The sequence below is a fragment of the Poecilia mexicana genome, unplaced genomic scaffold, assembly GCF_051168715.1.
Source record: "Poecilia mexicana isolate PSO_F unplaced genomic scaffold, ASM5116871v1 scaffold_11, whole genome shotgun sequence".
In the NCBI taxonomy this organism is placed as follows: Eukaryota; Metazoa; Chordata; class Actinopteri; order Cyprinodontiformes; family Poeciliidae; genus Poecilia; species Poecilia mexicana.
The window spans coordinates 18,311,837-18,330,042 of NW_028263380.1; the positions used below are offsets into that span (position 1 = coordinate 18,311,837).

The 18,206-nt window shown below is 39.4% G+C and overlaps 1 protein-coding gene across 10 annotated transcripts in view; it reads left to right on the forward strand.

The window, feature by feature from the left end:
* rbms3 (RNA binding motif, single stranded interacting protein) overlaps window positions 1–18,206 on the forward strand; it is a 321,058-nt gene that overhangs the window by 67,036 nt on the left and 235,816 nt on the right. Inside the window, exon 1 of one of the 10 annotated variants that reach the window (XM_088010355.1) lies at window positions 11,926–16,892. The exons of 7 other annotated variants lie outside the window; for them this stretch is intronic. In XM_088010355.1, the coding sequence (XP_087866481.1) occupies window positions 16,818–16,892 (75 nt within the window). In that variant the 5' untranslated portion in view covers window positions 11,926–16,817. Of the gene's footprint in view, window positions 1–11,925; window positions 16,893–18,206 lie in introns of those variants that run through there. 2 more of the 10 variants (XM_088010357.1, XM_088010356.1) reach the window with 2 other exon arrangements.

Consider the following 18,206-nt stretch of genomic DNA (forward strand, 5'->3'; position numbering starts at 1 on the left):
CCTTGGCAACCAGGTGTCACTACAAAGTCCCAAGTGTGCTTTGAAGGGAAATGCAGCTGCATGCAGCTTTATCTCCAAGAAACATCCACATTAAAAAAAATAAAAAAAGTTTAAAAATGTCCATCCTTTGCTACAAATGATCAAGCCTACACTAAAGAAATACTGTTATTGCATTTCAGGCAGTAATATGCTTATTTTGGTATTTCAGAAATTAATTATTTGCATTTTCCTATGCATTTCTAATATTTTATAAAATAAGCTTAAGCGGTGCAGAATGTGTCAGTTTTTTATCAAAGTGCTCAATTATTATAATTAATTAATCGATTAATAAAACAATTTACCTGCAGCTAGTACGGAAGCTAACTCTGGCTCAGAAACATAAGACTGAACCTGTTGAATATTAACTGCAACTCAAACACTTTAAAACCCACATAGAACTTTTCTAAACTCACTCATCTGCCATCTTGTTTTCTAATGCCAGCTTCTGGCTCTTATGATGTGCGATATTTGTCCATTTTTTTATTTTTATTTTTCAATGGGCTTTTTTTAAAACGTTTTGTGGGAGATCCTGCTGGTGAAATGCACTCTTCATTGCATTGCTGTGTTTTATCAGTGTACATTTGAGAATGCAACGTATCTTTAAAACAAATCCCATCGGATGAACACAGTCATCATGACAAAGCACATTATTTCACTCCACTTCATAGGGAACCCTTGTGTATTTGACAGTTTTAAAACAAACGGCTTTTTGGGTGGATGTTTCACCTAGAAGGTATTTCCTGTCGTGACCAGAGCTCGGCTTTCTCCGTCATTAAGAATTAAAGGCTTGGGCCACAGGATTGCGAGCACCAAACCACAGGAATATCCAGAATTTGACAGTACTTCCAGGCCTCTGTGTGTTTCATTTCCTATTTCGCAACAGTGTGTGGTACATGCAAATTCCTCATTCTGGTTTGCTACCAGTCTTCATTTAGCTGCACTCTGTGTTTGATATTGGATGTTGGACACAATGGGAGATGTTAGAGGGCGGATTAGGGAGGGTGCTGGCAGATCTTAAAGGGATTTAAATGGGTGTCTTCTCTTGTTCGGATCATGCAGTCTGTCATATTTACATGTCATTGCTGGCTTAGGGCTGTTCCTTGCTGGTGCTGAATGGTAAATTTGCAGCATCTCATCTGTGAAATCACTCTTCAGCAAATCAGTTTGCACCTGCTACTCTATTTTAAGGTGATTAGTCAATGACAGGGCAGGCCAAGGGAACATAAATCACACATCGTGCAGAGCTGTAGATGTGACCTTAATTTAAAATGTTTCCCTCCGATCACGAACGGGTTTTAGCTACACATACGAACACATTCACACTCTCATGCATCGATATCTGTGCACAGATGGGTTTTCGTACAGGGCCGCCTGGGGCTGTGGTGTTGGCTTTAAAAACCCATAACATCTGTAAAGCATTATGGTTGATTATGCTGGTTCTTCGTTGCAATCATGCAATATGGGCTTGAGCGATGGCTGAACATGGACTGTACAGGGGGGAAAAAGGAGACTGAGGCCTCCATGATTCTAATGAAACACTGAGGCCCTCGGCTATCGAATTCGCCATAACACACAGCACAGTAACAGACAAAACTTTCTTCTATACTTTCAAGGAACTTCCTATATGTGTGTTCGAATGCCCATTTCCTCTTGTATAACAACACAGTGTAACTTGAATAAGGTTAAAAAGGTTAGTCAACCAAACACTGCAACTCAGCTGGATCAACATTTTTGGTTTGGGTTTGAGTGAGTGCATCAAACATGACTACAAAAATTGTGTAATTTTCTAAGCCTCGACAGGTACAACATACTTTTTGCCCTCATCCACCTATAACCTGCTATATATTATTGAGCTAATGTAAAATGCTGTCCAAAAAAATACAAAAAAAAAAAAAACTTGAAAATGACGATGTCTCTCAAAACATCAAAGAACTAACCCTTTTGTCTATCAAAAGAAATGAAAGAAATGGCTTTTAATAAATGTACGAAGGTAATGCGGTTGTTAACTGTTCAGTTTTGAACCTGATTTCTCGTCGCGTACACGAAGACCAAATGTTTGGAATAAAGCCAAACATTTGCAGGTTTCTGTCCACAATGCCTGACTGAAAACAGGTTTTTCTCATTGTCTCACTTTGAATCGGGCATAAATTTTATGTTTTTGATCAGGTTTGCCAAAAAGTATTTCTACTTGCTGTAGGCAAGAATAACTGGAGATTATGATTAAATTCTGATGTTTACCTAACCCCACAACATCATTGATTTCTCCATTCACAGTTTGGATAGTGTTGTCTGGGTTGCGAGGTTCACAAGACTACAGGACATGTCTCTAAGAATTACGATCTTTGTTCCCTCACCAGACTGTTTTCTAATGTTTTATCTTTATGTCACACTTTTCTCTGCTTTACCCAGGACTTTCGAATCATCTTTTGCTTTTGCTTTTGCTTTGGTGTTCACATTTGTCTCTTTTCTGAAAATAAAAAAAGATCTCGGACATTCCCACGAAGTGAATACTTGCATAAGCATGTTAGAATATAGTACTTTACGCATCTGAATGTAGTATCCAGCTCTAATGCATCCCATGATGGTCACAAAATGAAAAATAGTTAAAATACCTTGCGCTTGCCTGTAGTCCATGCTAATATTCTGAATTAACCAATCAGAAGCTTACGTCATCATGTGAGATTTCCAGATTGTCTAGTAAAGTATTATCAGAGTTTATACAATTTTGAACTTTAAGAAAGTAATGAAACAAAAAACATTCTGGCAATTTCCATAATTCTGACTTGGATCAAACTAAATACTTTCTATTCTAACGTATCACACTGATAAAAGGGTTCTGCGTGATTTTATGCAGTGCATGTAAATATCTGACTCCATGTCCTTGATATAGGTTTATCTTTGGAGTGATGTTATCAGATCATTGCTAAATAAACATTTAGCAAACTAAAAAGAGCTGCTTAGTTTTGGGTTGAGGTCGTTTTCGAGCGTAACGTCTATGTTTGCACCTTTCATTTGCAAGCAACCTGAGATTTTAGTGAAAAAACTGTTAAAAACGCCTCTCAAAAATTTTCATTTAAATGCCACGTTTGGAATGTCTTAGTTTACGCTTGATCTGTGGATATTATTGGAAGCGATCTCTTAGCGCTCCACTTTCTCCACGCTCACTTAAGCACTCTTACATTTCTATCATTCTGACTGGTAGAAACCTGCCATGTCCACTTATTTATATTACACATACTTTTTAAAGTGCTTTTTCAGGTAGTTTCATTGTTTGACTTTAATATATTTCTGGATCGACACAATACAATAGGTTGGCCGGTGCTTAAATGGGGATAATCTCTAGAAGAAAATATTATGAGGCAAAACCTTCAAAATTCTGGTTTATTTACCATTTAAGTCTTTGCAGCAGAGTTGGATGTGTGAATGTTTTTAATTTTATATTTCAGTGTTGTTGTTTTTTTTATTCCATTGTGTTGTTCCGGCAGCCAAATTACACAGTTTAAAAGAGACTTCAGCTGAAAGGAGTTTGATGGTTCATTTCTCTGGTGGCTTTTCCAGGCCACATGCAAAGATGGATGCAGAAAGCTTCTCCAAACAATATTATTCCTGTGAATTTGTGAAATATACATGGAAAAAAAAACTATAAAATATTCAAGTTTGCTCATAAAAAAATGCAACCAAATTTGCTCCTTTTATTCCTCAACTATACATCAGATTTACTTTAAGACTATTCTGTGAAATATTATGTGACACCCGACCGCTGTTTATCCTCTCCCAGCAGTCTGAGTAGTGTGAAAGGTGGAAGGTGGAGCTGCCATGCTCCATTTAGTTGGTGCATTTTGATGACTTCAGTACTAGTGGTAATTACAGAGGCGCCACAAAGGAAGTAATCTTGAAGTGCATCACCTTAAAGTCGCACACTCCCTGATATCTAAATGTTACCCAGTGGAAATGCACCATAAAGTGAATGTTTTTAATCATCTGCTGTATGCTTTTTAGTACTCCGTTTCCATCTGGCACTATTAGAGTACACATATCCCATGACGATGTTTAAAATAACACACTGTGTGCCAGGAATATGTTTCCTATTGTACATGAAGCATGCCAAAAATATCTTAGGAGAAAATCAACAAAAAAAAAATCACATAATTTAACCTGCACATAAAGACCATGGCATAAAATAACTGTTATAGTCTTGTAATTCAGTTATTATATTTATAATAATAATTATAAAATTTGATTAACCTTTGAAGCAGACTCAAAATATATTATTGCAAAAGATGAATAACAATATTTGGTATACAATTTATGTTTTTGAGAATAACCCAGTCACTTTACTATAAATATGGAGAACAGCTTAGGTCCATAATTCTAGTCTTCTATATTGGCAGAAAGGACTGGAATCCTTTATTTAAGGACTTATAGGTTTTTTCCTTTACGTTCAGCATCGAAATTATATAATGTTCCAAATGCTGCAGTGTCCGTTATTCTCGACAATGCCAGATGTCTAAACCCAACGTGAATTTCTGCAAAAGTGGATTTTGTTGCTTTAGATATTTATCTCAACAAATATGCTTTTGACGTCAGTAGACTCATGGTTCGATTCGTTTGCAACATAATTCCAGTGAGATGTGTGCAGACAAAGATGTTCAGAGGTTAAAGGTTAAAGTACAATGTTGAACATTGTAAAAATGTTCAGCCTGGAGTTTTGGCTGTGCTCTATGCAGGTCTTCCTAACCTGGCACTTGGTTCCATCAAAACATCTTCTTAAAAGCATTTATCTTCTCATCCAAAATAGTGATGTTTTTCTGACATTCCAGTGTGTTGCTGTACTGTTCTGTTTGTATAAAATCACCCGGAGCTACATTTGATTCTCTTATAAGAGGCCAAACATAAATCATCAAGGTTAATTAACTTGTTCCCATTAGAATAATCTATAATTAATCATCGTAAGGCTTCAATGCTGAATGTTCATTTTCAATGTTCAAGTTTTGTGAAACTGTTTTTATGGTTTAATGGTAAATGGCCTGTACATGTACAGCGTTTTGTCTAGTCCGAAATACTTCAAAGCGCTTCATGTTCAATTATTCACACACACATTGACACATTGATGATGGTGGGCTTCTCTGTAGCCACAGCTGCCCTTTGGCAGTCTGACAGAAGCAAAGTTGCCATCGGTGCCCAAAGACACAGATGGACAAGAGCGGGGGCTCGAACCAGCAACCTACTGCAGCATTACCCCTCATTTATCTTATGACAATATTATAAAATATCTTTAAAGCCGACAGTGTTTTTGTTACCTTCATGTTACCCTAAAGTCCAGTTTTGAGTGGTGGATTGTTCCTTGGTTGATACTGAATATGCATTTGTACCTTGGTAGCAGTTCCTGGAACTGGACAAAGAGAAATGAAGCTTTTGTTATGAAGCCTGACCCCATGGAGTAAACCAAGACTGACCACCCTGTGGACTGTGATTGCAAAAAAAAAAAAAAAAGTGTTTGCTTTGTGGGGCCTATTAGTTAAACCTCTGTTTTCCTTCATTTTGGATGCGTGCTGAAGCCTGTTGACACTTTTTCTCGAATTAATAGCCCACTGTGATTCTAAAGTGAAGAACCGTGGTACATTCCATGCCTTTAGCTTGGCACAAATGACACCACTGCGCCTGTCCTGTCTGGGTCTGACCAAAGCAGCGCTGTCTAAATGTGTATCTAAGCCAAAGACAGTCAATGAGGGTACAGTTTGTCCCCGAAGCAAAGTGTTCCCAACCCTGCCCTAAGCAACTGCTGCTGCTGCTGCAGCAACAAAAGTTGGACCTAGTCCCTTGTTGTGCTGAAGAGACATTGAAGGGAATGTGGAGGATTGTCTAGCTATGAACTTCTCCCTTGCTTCTCCTTTTTCCCTCTCACAAAGTCTTTCTTCCATCAAAATTAATGTTGGGTCGTAAAATCCCTAATTAGACCCTCAAAATAATCTTCCTTTTGAAATATGACTTAAACAGAGCAATTATTATGAATGGTCTGGCATCAGCTTAATTATTATAGAATAGATTTTTTATTCGATTCTTCAGGACAACATGCTGGCGGCAGCAGGCGCCCATCCAAAAATATGCCTTTAATATCTGTTAAAATAAAGTGCAGGATGCATAGAGTACCAATGTATTCCTTCTCATGTAGCTTCTCTTAATCTGTGCTGCTCTGATGGTTCTTTTATAGGTTTGCAGTTATTCTATTTTTATAAGTAGTGAGTGTTCACAATAAAGTCATCTAAAAGTGGCTGATATTTACGTTGAAATTGTGCATTAACAACGTGACAATCATGGGTGACAGTCTGAAGCTAATAATAAATAAATATGAAGATTACTTGAGCTCAAACCTTTTTGTCTTTTCTGCTTGGATGATCAGCAGGACTTGTGCCAAATCAAAGCATTAAGTGGGAGTTCTGCAGAAGCTAATGTCACAAGGTTTTCCATTTTGCTTCAGAGGGGGAACCTTCTATTTTTTTTTTTTTTTTGTTTCTAAAGGTGAAGCCATCACTCCAGACTAGACTTGCTAAGGCCACTTAAGGGGAATATCTTAAAATCTTCTCACAGTTGGTCGACATTATTAACCCAGAGCTTTTGATAGTCTAGTCAGATTATATAAAAGGTGTGATGGCTGTATTGTTGAGACGTACAGATGAACAAATGCTCTAAAGTTTGTGTAAAGCCACGGAGTATGACAAAGCTATGAATGCAAATAAAGACTTGGATGCATGAGTACATAAGCCGCAGGTCTAAAGTTAAATGTTATTTACAGTATTTCTAATTCTTCTCTTATATTCCCGTTTCTTTTTTTTGTCTCCTGGGCTTTATACTTTACATGCACAAGATGAGGCAGTGAGTGAGGTTAAGAGAAGAGCTGGAATAGAGTTCTGCTCCATTTACCACCCTGAAATATTCCTCTTAGAATGACACACTCTGTTTTCTCTCTCTCTCTGCTCTTTCTGCCGTTTCTCACTTTGCCTGTCCTCTCCCCTCTCACTTCTCATCTCTGTGACATGTGGTCATTTCACTTCATTCCAGGATGGCTTAGCAGTGCTTTAAAAATTTGCTGCTGTCCTCCCATCTCATTCTGCTCTGTTGCAGGAAGCATTGAGCTCCATAGGCCTACACAGATGTGTTCCTGATGGATAACTTTTTTTCCCCCCCTCCTATCTCCAGTTTCTTTCTGCTGTGGGAAGAGCCTTTATCTCTCATATTGCTTTACAGTTTTGCTCTTCTCTTTGGTGCGTTAGTGCACACAAGGAGTTTCTGTATCCTGCATTAAATAAACCTTTCACTTTTTTCCCAATTTTGTCATGCTACAAACTCAAACTTTAATATATTTTATTGGGATTTTATGTGATTGACCAAAACTAAGTACTTCATAATTACAAGTAGAAAAGTTGAGGTTTTTAAAATTATATACTAATATAAATATTAAAATGTGTTGTTTGCTTTCAGTCCCCTGAGTCAGTAATAATAATAAAAAATCCTTTAGACATAATTAAAGCTGCAAGTCTCTTCAATAGGCAGATTTGTTTGCTCAGTATGATCTGACAGAGCTTGAATTTCCTGATTGAATAGAAACATTTGTAAGTCTTACTCCATGTTCTCACTTAGCTTCTGTCATTCTAAGACATAAATATGTTACTCTTGTAACCAACGCCTGTGGAAGAAAACATCTCAAGAACATGGTGCTGCCACTACCACCTTTCTGTGAAAATGTTGTATTTGAGGTGATGTGTAGATTTTATGTTTTGCCAGATATATCAACTGGTTCCTCCTTTCGCAGGTGATAAGAGCATAGTTTAGAGATGCTTAGTCAACAAACTGTCCCACCTGAGCTGTTGGATCACTGTGGCTAAGAGTCTTTGCTGCTTCGTTTAAATTCCTCTCCTTGCCCAGTTTCAGTTTAGTCGGATGTCCATGTTGTTAGGTGAACATTTCCTTTAAGCTTCATTCAACTTGAATTTTAACTGTTGTCTTCATGATTCAGCTTTTTCTCTTAATATCTTCTGAGAAAACCCGACAATCTGTTGTATTTAGGTGGCACACTGCATTTGTGTTTGGGGAAAAAAACAAACGAAAAACAACAAAAAAAACTTGTGTCCTTGTACATGTAAACTTAAATGTGCTGTGCAAAAGTCATAAACGGTCAATCAAATACATCACAATTTGTGGTTTGTGGGGTGCCATGTGGCTCGGTGGTTTAGGAAGCACATCGTATATAGAGGCTATAGTTCTTGTGCACAGCTGTTCTGGGCTCGATTCCTGACCTCAGGGCATTTAAATCAGTCCCCCACCCTCCTTCTTCCTCTCAAGCTACTAATGAATAAAGGCCACAAGCATCACATAAATCTCTATTTGAATATGCTCAGGCATGCTCAAAGATATAAAAAGATATAAAAGAGCACAAAGCTCTCTTTGAAGTATTTTTAGGACATTAACGCCATGAATAAAAAGAAAATACACATCGCAGCTCGAGTGCTGCAATGAAACTTTGATAGGCTTCTTTCTTAATTTGTGCATTGAGAGAAAATTGTCTCTTTTTTTCCCTTCAATTTGAAGGACGGTTACCATTGTTTGTTTTTTTAAGTTCTTGGCAGCATTTTGTGAAATGTACACTCTGGAAATGTCTATTGTTTAAACTCACATATTCTCTGTTTTATAAATAGTTAAAAACACCTCATACTACAGAGATCATCTAGATGTAATCTTTTCTGTTTTATTCCAGACCTAGCTGTGCTCCACTCTCACAATGGTCATCCAGACATGACCAAGTTTCATTTGCATTCTACATGTTGGATAGGAGTGCAGGAAGTCTGAACTCCAACCAGACATTTTAACCTTAGCTTTCAGCATAACCTGACCCTCCTGCGATGCATCGGCTTGCACAGTGTCATATATATATATATATATATATAATATGCATATATTTGCAGCCACCCTGACTATGGGCCTCATTCCCTCCATAAAGCCATTTGTAACAGCTCTGATCTCCCAGAATCATGTTAACCAGGAAATGAACCGCTTGGCATTACTTGCATATGCATTTCACATTTGTAATTGAGATCCAGTGACTGTACACTATTAACTCTTTTGGGTCTATTGCCCGTCCCTTACTGGCCACGCTGTGCGTCATTTTTACTCATGCACATCTGGTTTCATATTTCCTCCCCATTAGGCCTTCATCGCGCTCCTTTGTGTTGTGATAGAAGCTAATGACTCACTGGAAATCTGCCTGGTGTTTATCAGATGTCTCTGCGCAGGCCTGGTGGTCCAGATTCAGCCCTCCTCGTTTTTACAGCATTTAGATAAGCAGCCAACACCATGCCATGACACCATCCTGTATAGAGAAATCACATTAAAGAGAAGTACCCTGCAATAATATCTTGACTATATCACCCAGCTCTTTGCGTGGTGGAAAATTATACTCTCAGATGGGGAATGTGCCGCATTACCTCGGGCTGTCATCTGTTAGTGCGCCGATAAGAAGCTATTAAGACACTGTATATATTGGAGATGCAGAGAACTTGCATAATACTTGCATAATGTCCAGAAAGAGTTTTGACTGTTTGAATGTATTGTTTTTACAAAAGTGCAATATGTACAGTGCATATTTTCTTTTACTACGGTTGAGTGTCATTTCTCATACTGACATGTGCAAGTAAGAGCTCTGAAATGGAATGAAGACTTTAAAATGGAGACCAGTGCTATGTTTTTAACTTAGATCTTCAGTAGTCAGGGTTGTTGGGTATTACCTTTGCAGGATGCTTGTTTGCAGTGTCCATTAGGCAAAAAGACAGGGGACGTTCTGTTTAGCAGTGTTTCCCAAACCGGGTCCTAAAGGCACTCTGGCCTACATGATGTTTCTCTGCTTTACTTTGCCTGATGCAGCTGACTGCAGTTCAGCAATCACCTGTCGATTGAAATCACCTGGGATGAAGCAGGGAAACATGGAGGGCAGTGTGCCTCCATGAGGACCAGGGTTGGGAAACGCTGCTCTATAGTTAATGTGTTTTCACTGACAATGTGTTGCAATCATGACAGAAGTCACTTTAAGGAAGAGTTGACATTTTAAAATCCCTTTAGCCTCTCATAGTATTGATGAGCACATGGTTTACATCACTGCAAACACCAATTTCAGTATTTATTTCCTAGATAATGTTAGACCCTGAGCTTATGGCTCAGACTTCCACAAGGCCTCCACATTTCCAAATCCAGTATGTTCATATATGATATGATATTTTGTGGCTGAAAGCCACAAAAGATCATCATCCTCTGTGATATACTGAAGTTGGCTCAGGGTCAATTCCTCCCAGTCAATATCTCATTGAATTGGACTTATTGAATATGTAGGGCTTTGCAGAAATCCTGTCCACTCTGTCAAAGAATCTACCCACCCAAAAAAATAAGAAAGATTAATTGGTGGAGCTAAGCAGCTAACTTTGAGTCTCCTTCCTTCAACACCAATTTTGACACTAAAATGTGTTGTTGATGGTTAGGTATGGTGTATTCACTGATCAGAAATAAACTTGTTCCTTTAACAAAAAAATATCTTGAATCTACTTCTGCTGGGTTTAGTTTTTCGTTCTTTGTCTGAGGTGTTTTTATTGAGCTTGTGTGTTTATGTTGCCTCATTTCGAATCCATTCGGTCATGCTCCAATCAATCGGTTTGTAAAATGTGTTTGGTTGTTCAGACATACACCGCCAAATACAACTTCTGCACAATTTTTTCTCTTTTTTTTTCCAGGAATACTAGCGCTCGCTGTTCCCAAACGTTACATCTCTCCTCTTCCCTCCCTCCTTTCTTCCAGCTCTCCTCCCCCTTTTCCCACCACCCGGTTCTGGCACAGGGCCAATCTTCCTTGAAAATTCCTTGCATCTGGTCATTTCTGGGAAACACCCACGACAGGCCTGTCCAGCAAGCCACAGGAAACAAAGCCTCTTGGTTTTTTGCCTTTTTTTTTTTACAGAGGCTTGATGAAGGACAGTAGTCACCAAAAGGAGAAGGGTCTCATAAGGGTGGGATGTTCCCGACTTTCCAAGAATTTTTATTTTTGAAAGGAACATTGAATCGTGCCCTGATGTTTAAAGAAAGTTTTTGCTTCTTATATTTATATTGTCACCAGAACTGTCAAACTTGGAGCCATATCAGGGTATCTACAAAGCAATACCATCTGAGCGATATTTATAGTTTTCTGGTGCAACTCACTGAAGAGAACAATGGCTGATAAATGTGAGATAATTAAAAAGGTACGATAAAAGCTTTTCCTGAAGTGCTCTCATTATGTCAAAAAGCCACTGTGTGTCTTTTTTTTTTCCTCATGCCTCATTTTTAAAAAGAATGTGTCACTTCTTTACACCTTCAAGTGAATACTACACTCTCTGCTGTCTATTCCTGCCTTAAAGACTTGTGAATGACTCACTCTTGCCCTCAATTTAGAAAGTGAATAAACAAGTGCTAGAGGAAGACCTCGGAACAGAAGAGCAGCAGATGGGCCTCTGCTTTGATTTATGAAAGCATTAGGAAGGAATGGCTGCAGAAAAAATTAGCTAATATTTCTCAGTCGTGGCTTTCAAGTTTCTGCGGCGTTTGAAAGAAACCATTTCTAGCTTGAATCTGATTTAAAATCAAACACACTCTGGGCCACTGTGAACACACATGGGTACATCTCAATAAAATGAGAACATTGTGAAAAGGTAGAATTTTATTTTTCACTGACTTCAGAACGTCAGCCATTTTGCATTTATTACATTTAGTGAAATATTTCTAGACTTTTTTCTTACAACTTAATAAAAATGGCTTGCATATGATGAACACACAAATTTAATATTTCAGAAAACTTGAATAAAGGGATATTTCAAACAGAAATATCATGCTTCTGAAAAGTATGTTTATTTCTATGCTCAATATTTAGTAGTTCTTGCTTTTGCTTAGTGCTGCCTAGATGTGTAGCATAGAGTCTGGTATTTCTCATTTCTCTCTTGACAATAACCCGTAGATGGGGTTCATGTCCAGCCGGTGTGTGGATCTAGTTCAGCAGAGCAACACCGTGGCCTTAGAAGCAGCTTTTGGTAACTTTGATGGTGTCGTCAGGTGCTAAAGCTCTGCTGTAAAATGATATTAAAGTCTTGGAAAAAGATTGTCACCAGAAGAAAGCATGAAATGCTCTAAAGTTGTGTTGACTATGCACTTTAGAAAACACAGTGGACCAGCAAACACCTACTCTGAAACTTTACACTGGAATTCAAGTACAGTATAAGCTACTCTTCCTAAAGACTATGGAAGATTCACTTTAAAATGAAATGGAAACTATTAAAAAAAAACAGATTTTAAACTACTGACTAACAGTCCAGTTTTTTTCTGCGTAGCTCAAGTAAGACACTTCTGAGCTTGTCTTTCATTCAGGAGTAGTTTGCTGTGATGAATGTTAGACTTGTAGATCGTGTGTAGGATTCTGCGTGTGTTTGCTCTCGAGGCGCGGACTCTAGCCTCAGTCCACTCTTTGACATGTTGACTTGGGCTCCAATGTCGTCTGATCTCAATTCAGTCGAGAATCTGAGATGTTAGAAAAACATGGCAACTCTAGGATGGCACACCTCACAACATAAAACGCTTAAACAATCTTCTGCCAAAATCTTTGTGCCAGATTTCTTTATTTATATGCCGCACTTAAGCCTCCTCTACAGACAATGCTAACATTGTATTGGAAATGTCTGAAAGTCCTCATCTAGTGGTAATGTGATTTGCGTTGTTGAGCATTGGAGCACGGGTTCAGTTCTCTAGTTTCAAGAGTCGAGTCTCAGTTCTCAACTCTTAATTCTTAATGGAGTGATGAATAGTAATGGTTTAGCTGACCAATGTCTTTCATGGTGCTCTGATGTTTCAATTCTGTCTCAGCTGAGATGAATGACATGCCAACAAAACAAAAATAATTAAACAAAACAAACTGAAATATGTGTTTATAAAAGGAAAAATTAGTTTAGAAGGAATAGGTTTCCTATTAGAGAAACCTACTGACTAACATATCGGTGAGTGGTGGGGACTTGAGGATGGGACTTTTACCTTAATACTACTTTTACCATACAGACGGCTTGATCGAATCCTGATCTTTGCTTGTTTTTGCACTGCCCCAAATAGAAAAATATTTAGTGTACAAAAGTTACATTTTGTACACTATTTGGTTAGACAGTGGCTGAAACATCATCTCTGTGTTTAAATAAAATTATCATAAAATAGGAAACAGCTATGTAGTGCTTCATATTATGAAACACATTTGTTGTCTCATGCATAAATTGCATTTACATTTTGCCGTTAAAGATGCTTTTGTTGAAAACATAACTGTTGGTTAGATGTAGGGCTGTAGTGATACAATAATCTCACGATACGATGCATATTGCGATATTCAGCAAACGATACAATTTAATACACTTTTGCGATTTTCTGAAAGATTTTAGAGGGACAGAGTGATTTTGGTGACATTTTGTGACTGTTATTGAGTTGGATTGAATTAATTTAACTGAAAACTGATTAAAAGCACCAACTACACAATACCTGGCTCTGGTTGGACATGGACACAGACTTAAAGTCGACAGCTGGACAAATTGAATCAAAGAAGTGGTGAGAAGACATGTTTCTTTTAATTGAAACAGTACACACTGTAGCTTACATGCATTTGTAAAGTAAAAGTGCACCAAGTACCTGCTCTGAATAGTTTGATACCTTTTAACCTTGACACTTAACATCTGAAGGAATCACTCTAAGCCTGATGACCTAATCACTCTCCTGGTGAAGCAAGCAGTGAGTGAGCAAGGTGACAGTTGGATGTTACGATACTCGCGGATGAATATCAATTTTTTCTAGGAAAGAAAATATCGATATATATTGCAAAATTGATATTACACAGCCCTAGTTAGATGTTGGGTAAATAAATCTGTGTGGAAATGTATTGCTCTGCCGGTCTGTTCCACACCATGTAAAATATATTTAAAAAAAAACAAAAAAACAAAAAAAAACAGAAAACAATCTTGAATTTGCATAATACAGAGATGACTTTACCTCGCTCAGTGTGTACACTGGTATAAAGAGATATGGATCTGGTTTGGATCCGTGCTTACGTCCGACTTTAGCTCTCTGCCTTTTCTAATTCACCTTTTCCATGGGTCTCTGTCTCTTACAGGCTGTATTCTAGACCTTATGCCTTTCCACATTTACTGAGAGTTTGTGTCAAGTTGAAGCACAGGCTGTTAATCTGGTAATCCTCAATCAATACCAGCCACGTCTCTCTTCTTCAGATAAAAGTGGCCTATCTGATAATTATATTTCCCTCTCCATGTCTGTAAAAGGTTGCCCTTTCCTTCTGTGCTTTGTTGTGGTCCTTGGGATTCTTCTGCAGGAATCAATTCTATCTGATCACATTTAAAGGCCCTTTTATGCACACAGCACTCATTGAATAAGCATGTAACATTTGCACTACATTATGTGTCTTGAATCTGAAAACGTGCTTTAAAAGTGATAGAAAAACGTGTAGATGTGCAGAATGTTTTAGCAGCGCAACTCTTTCATCGTGTAGATATTGTTAAACACGCACATGCGCGCACACACACACACACACACACACACACACACAAAGCAATTAATCCATCTTACCATAAACAATGCAACAAGGAATTTTGTTCCCAGTATCGGAAAATCTTCAGGGACAGCATCCGACTTTCAGTTTGTAAACTTCCGCTCAAGCGTACTTGTGGGAGTATAAAACACACCGGCAAGTTTACTTTTGAGTGATTCAAAAACAACAAAATGGGAGGCTCTTGAGCGGTCTAGTCAAATTCTGAGCCTAAATACTTCTGAGATATTATGACATTACCTGACACAAGTTTTACATGTTTAAAGACCCTGTGATGTAGCTAACTTGAAACTATTCTCTACAGAGGAGTAGACCCAAATTACCTTAAGGTGAAGCAAAAGGCTCATTGCTAGTTATTGGACACAACTGATGGCAGCTGTTACTTAAAGTTTAGTGTCATTTTCACACAGAGCCAGGTAGATTCACTACACAGCTTGCTTTCCCCTTAAAACTCTTAATTTACTCAGATCATCTTTGATTCATTTGAAATTGCTTTGATCTGAAACATTTAAATGAGATAAAAACATACAATTCAATAAATATGTAGGACAAAAAAATATATTGCAGCACTGTATGTTAGTACAGTCTAATCCTGATTCTTCATATTTAAAAAAAGACAATTTAGTTCTATTTTGCAGTTTTTGGTGTGCAATCCCATTTGTCTTATCTTTGACTTTGCAATATATGAACCCCTGGCCTCGACTATAATAGAAAACGTTTTATTTAGCAAACTTTTCCAGTTTTAAGAATAAGCTTAAAGAGAGTGTTAGAGACGATCGGTGTAAAGACACTGTGTTCCATGTGGCAGCTCCCTGTGCAGCCAGTAGGGGGAATCGACTACTTGCACTGGCGCCAACCCCTCTGGTCTTCGCTCCTCTTCCCCGTGTTCTCTCAGGTTGTGGAAACGCTGCAGCCCGCTGGTCTGTGTCTGGATCCCTCACTCGCACAGAGCTGCTCAAGACCCTCCCACCGGCTGGGCTGGGAAAGGAGGAGGCAGTGTGTGCTCTGTTTGTAGCTTCGAACGAGCCCCCTTTACCACCCTGTCAGTGTGGAGGAGAAGGAGAGAGAGAGAGGCTTGGATACTGAGTGACAGAGGAAGCACACGCGAGAGAGTCGGGCTGCTTAGATGAGCGAGAGAGCCGAGGAAGAATAAGGAGCACGTTTTATAGAGGCAGATAACGGGATCACAGACGAGGGACTTCAGGACACAATCGCTCTTTTTTTTTTGTAATCACTTGTCTGCTGACTGGAACTGTGTGGATTGGTTAACCAACCAGTGGATTTTTGAATATTTGCCTGTGCCACATCATTTAAAAACTGGGATCTTTCTCTTTTATCTGTGCTCCTGCTGGCGCCTCTGCTACAGACTGTGATTGCTTTCTGTGTCTGTGTCAAGCTCTGTTGTTGTGAGACAAAGTGCATCTGTTGGCAACTGGCACTGACGATATCTTCTTCTGTCAAGCAGGACAGACATCGTCAAATCAGAGGAGAGAGAAAGTGTGTGTGTGCGTGAGCGTGTGTGTGTGTGTGTAAGAGGTGGGAAAGACAGAAAGCGAGGGGCAGTGAGAGAGTGCGATTAAAGCCAAGCCAAAGGACTGGAGTGAACAGCTTGAATAGAGAAGTGAAGCCTATACGTCCTAACCCGTTTTTCCTTACCATTCCTTTCCTCCTCCTCCTCTCCTCCTCCTCTCCCTCTCCCATTCTCAACATTCTTAGGACTGCCAGAGCTACTGCCACCTGCACCTCCTTGCGTCTCCTCTTTCCTCTTCCTCTTCTACCTCACCCTAACTGTCCAATCGCGAACTCGCCGCTCTCCGTTCTGGCACTTTAGAAAATATCCCTGATCCATCAGTAAGTGGGCACCTTCCTGTACCTGTACCAAGTGTCTGGAACAGCGAGGCAAAAGTCATCAGGAGCTCCCTCATCAGAGGCGGACCTTCTCGGAAGCCGAGTCCGACACACAGATCTTGCCTTCTCCCCAGAGGACCGGCTTGCAACACACTGGTGCAGACAGCAAAGCCTGGAATTGCACAGCCCCACCGTTGCCTCCACCACATTTCTAGCTACTTGGCAGCTCCCGCCCCCGTGTCACCATTCCCTGCCTCAGTGCTAAGGATTCCAGCTACATGGGCAAGCGATTGGAGCAGCAGCAAATGTACCCTCAGTACACCTACTACTACCCCCACTATCTCCAAACCAAGGTATGATGCTCTTCGGCTGTTCTTTGATACCCGCTCATGCGATGCACTCTTGTCCAGCCTCCCTCCCACTCTTCCTCATCCCTGGGGGCCCCTCCCTCTTCTTCCTTCCTCTTCTAAATTCACCCTCCACATCATCCCCTCATCCCTCACCAGAGATGGGATTTGGTGGATAACTGGCCTTGGCTGTGATGGTTTAATGGCAGGCACTTCTTGGAGGCTGGACGTCTGTGTTAGTCTGTAAGCTTGTGTGTGTGTGTTTGTGTGCATATATATCACTGAGTGAACAATCAAGGATAAGGGATCAAGGTTGAATGCTCTAGGCTACTGTTGGTCCACGCTCGCAGACCGTAACTGAGAGCTGTCCATTCTTCACCTGCAAGCTGCCGAGCTTCTGGTGAGATTGTTCAGTCTAACGCGTTCGATAATGTTCATTGTAGATTCAGTCATTTAATCAAAACTGCCAAGCGACAGCCTTTTTTGTCCTGTCATACATTAGGCAAATGAAAAAAAATTAGGATCCAAAAATTAATTTGCTAATGAAGTATTTTCAAGCTTAATGTAGGCCATTGTTTAAAAGCTTAACTGACGCTTTTCTGCGGGAACTAATTACAGCATGAAGTTGATGAATCACATAAGAGCTGAAATGTCTTTTTGCAGCGTAGGTTAATGAAACTTTTTTCTTTTTTGTTCTTTCTTTTGATGGTTTGCTTGTGACATGGAGCAGACATGGGGCAGGCTGCCCGTGTTTGTTCAAGCTGTAGCATGCATCAGTGCTTTCGGGATGGCAGCCCAGGCCTGGGTCCTGATGGCCGCCAGGACACTGGCTGGGCACGCTACCCAGACATCATCAAGGGATTAAAATGGAAGCCTTTTGGGGATTACTCGATTTGTTTTTCCACCACAATACGTAACACTAACTTCTGTCTGTTTTAGTGGCATCGTGATTTATAGCAGTGGTCGAAAAGCGTGCTGCAGGTGTGCACTTAAACAATTAAATGATCAGGTCTCATTTCATTTATTTATAGTTTTTGTTTTATGTATTTATTTTTTTTGCAAAGTCACACATTTTTCCACATTTCGTGTCATCGCCACTACAAGTTGATTGTGATTTTAATTTTTAGTCCACCGCAAAGAAGTCCATAATTACAACGTGGAAGGAAAATGATGGATGGTTTTGAAATTTTACTCAAGCCACAGCTGCAGGTGCTTAGAGGTATGTCTCTCCAGCAGTTGTGCAGATATAGAAACTGATATTTTACACATGCTTCTTTGGAACATGACTTAAACTCCAACAGACGGAAAGAAAGGCATTTA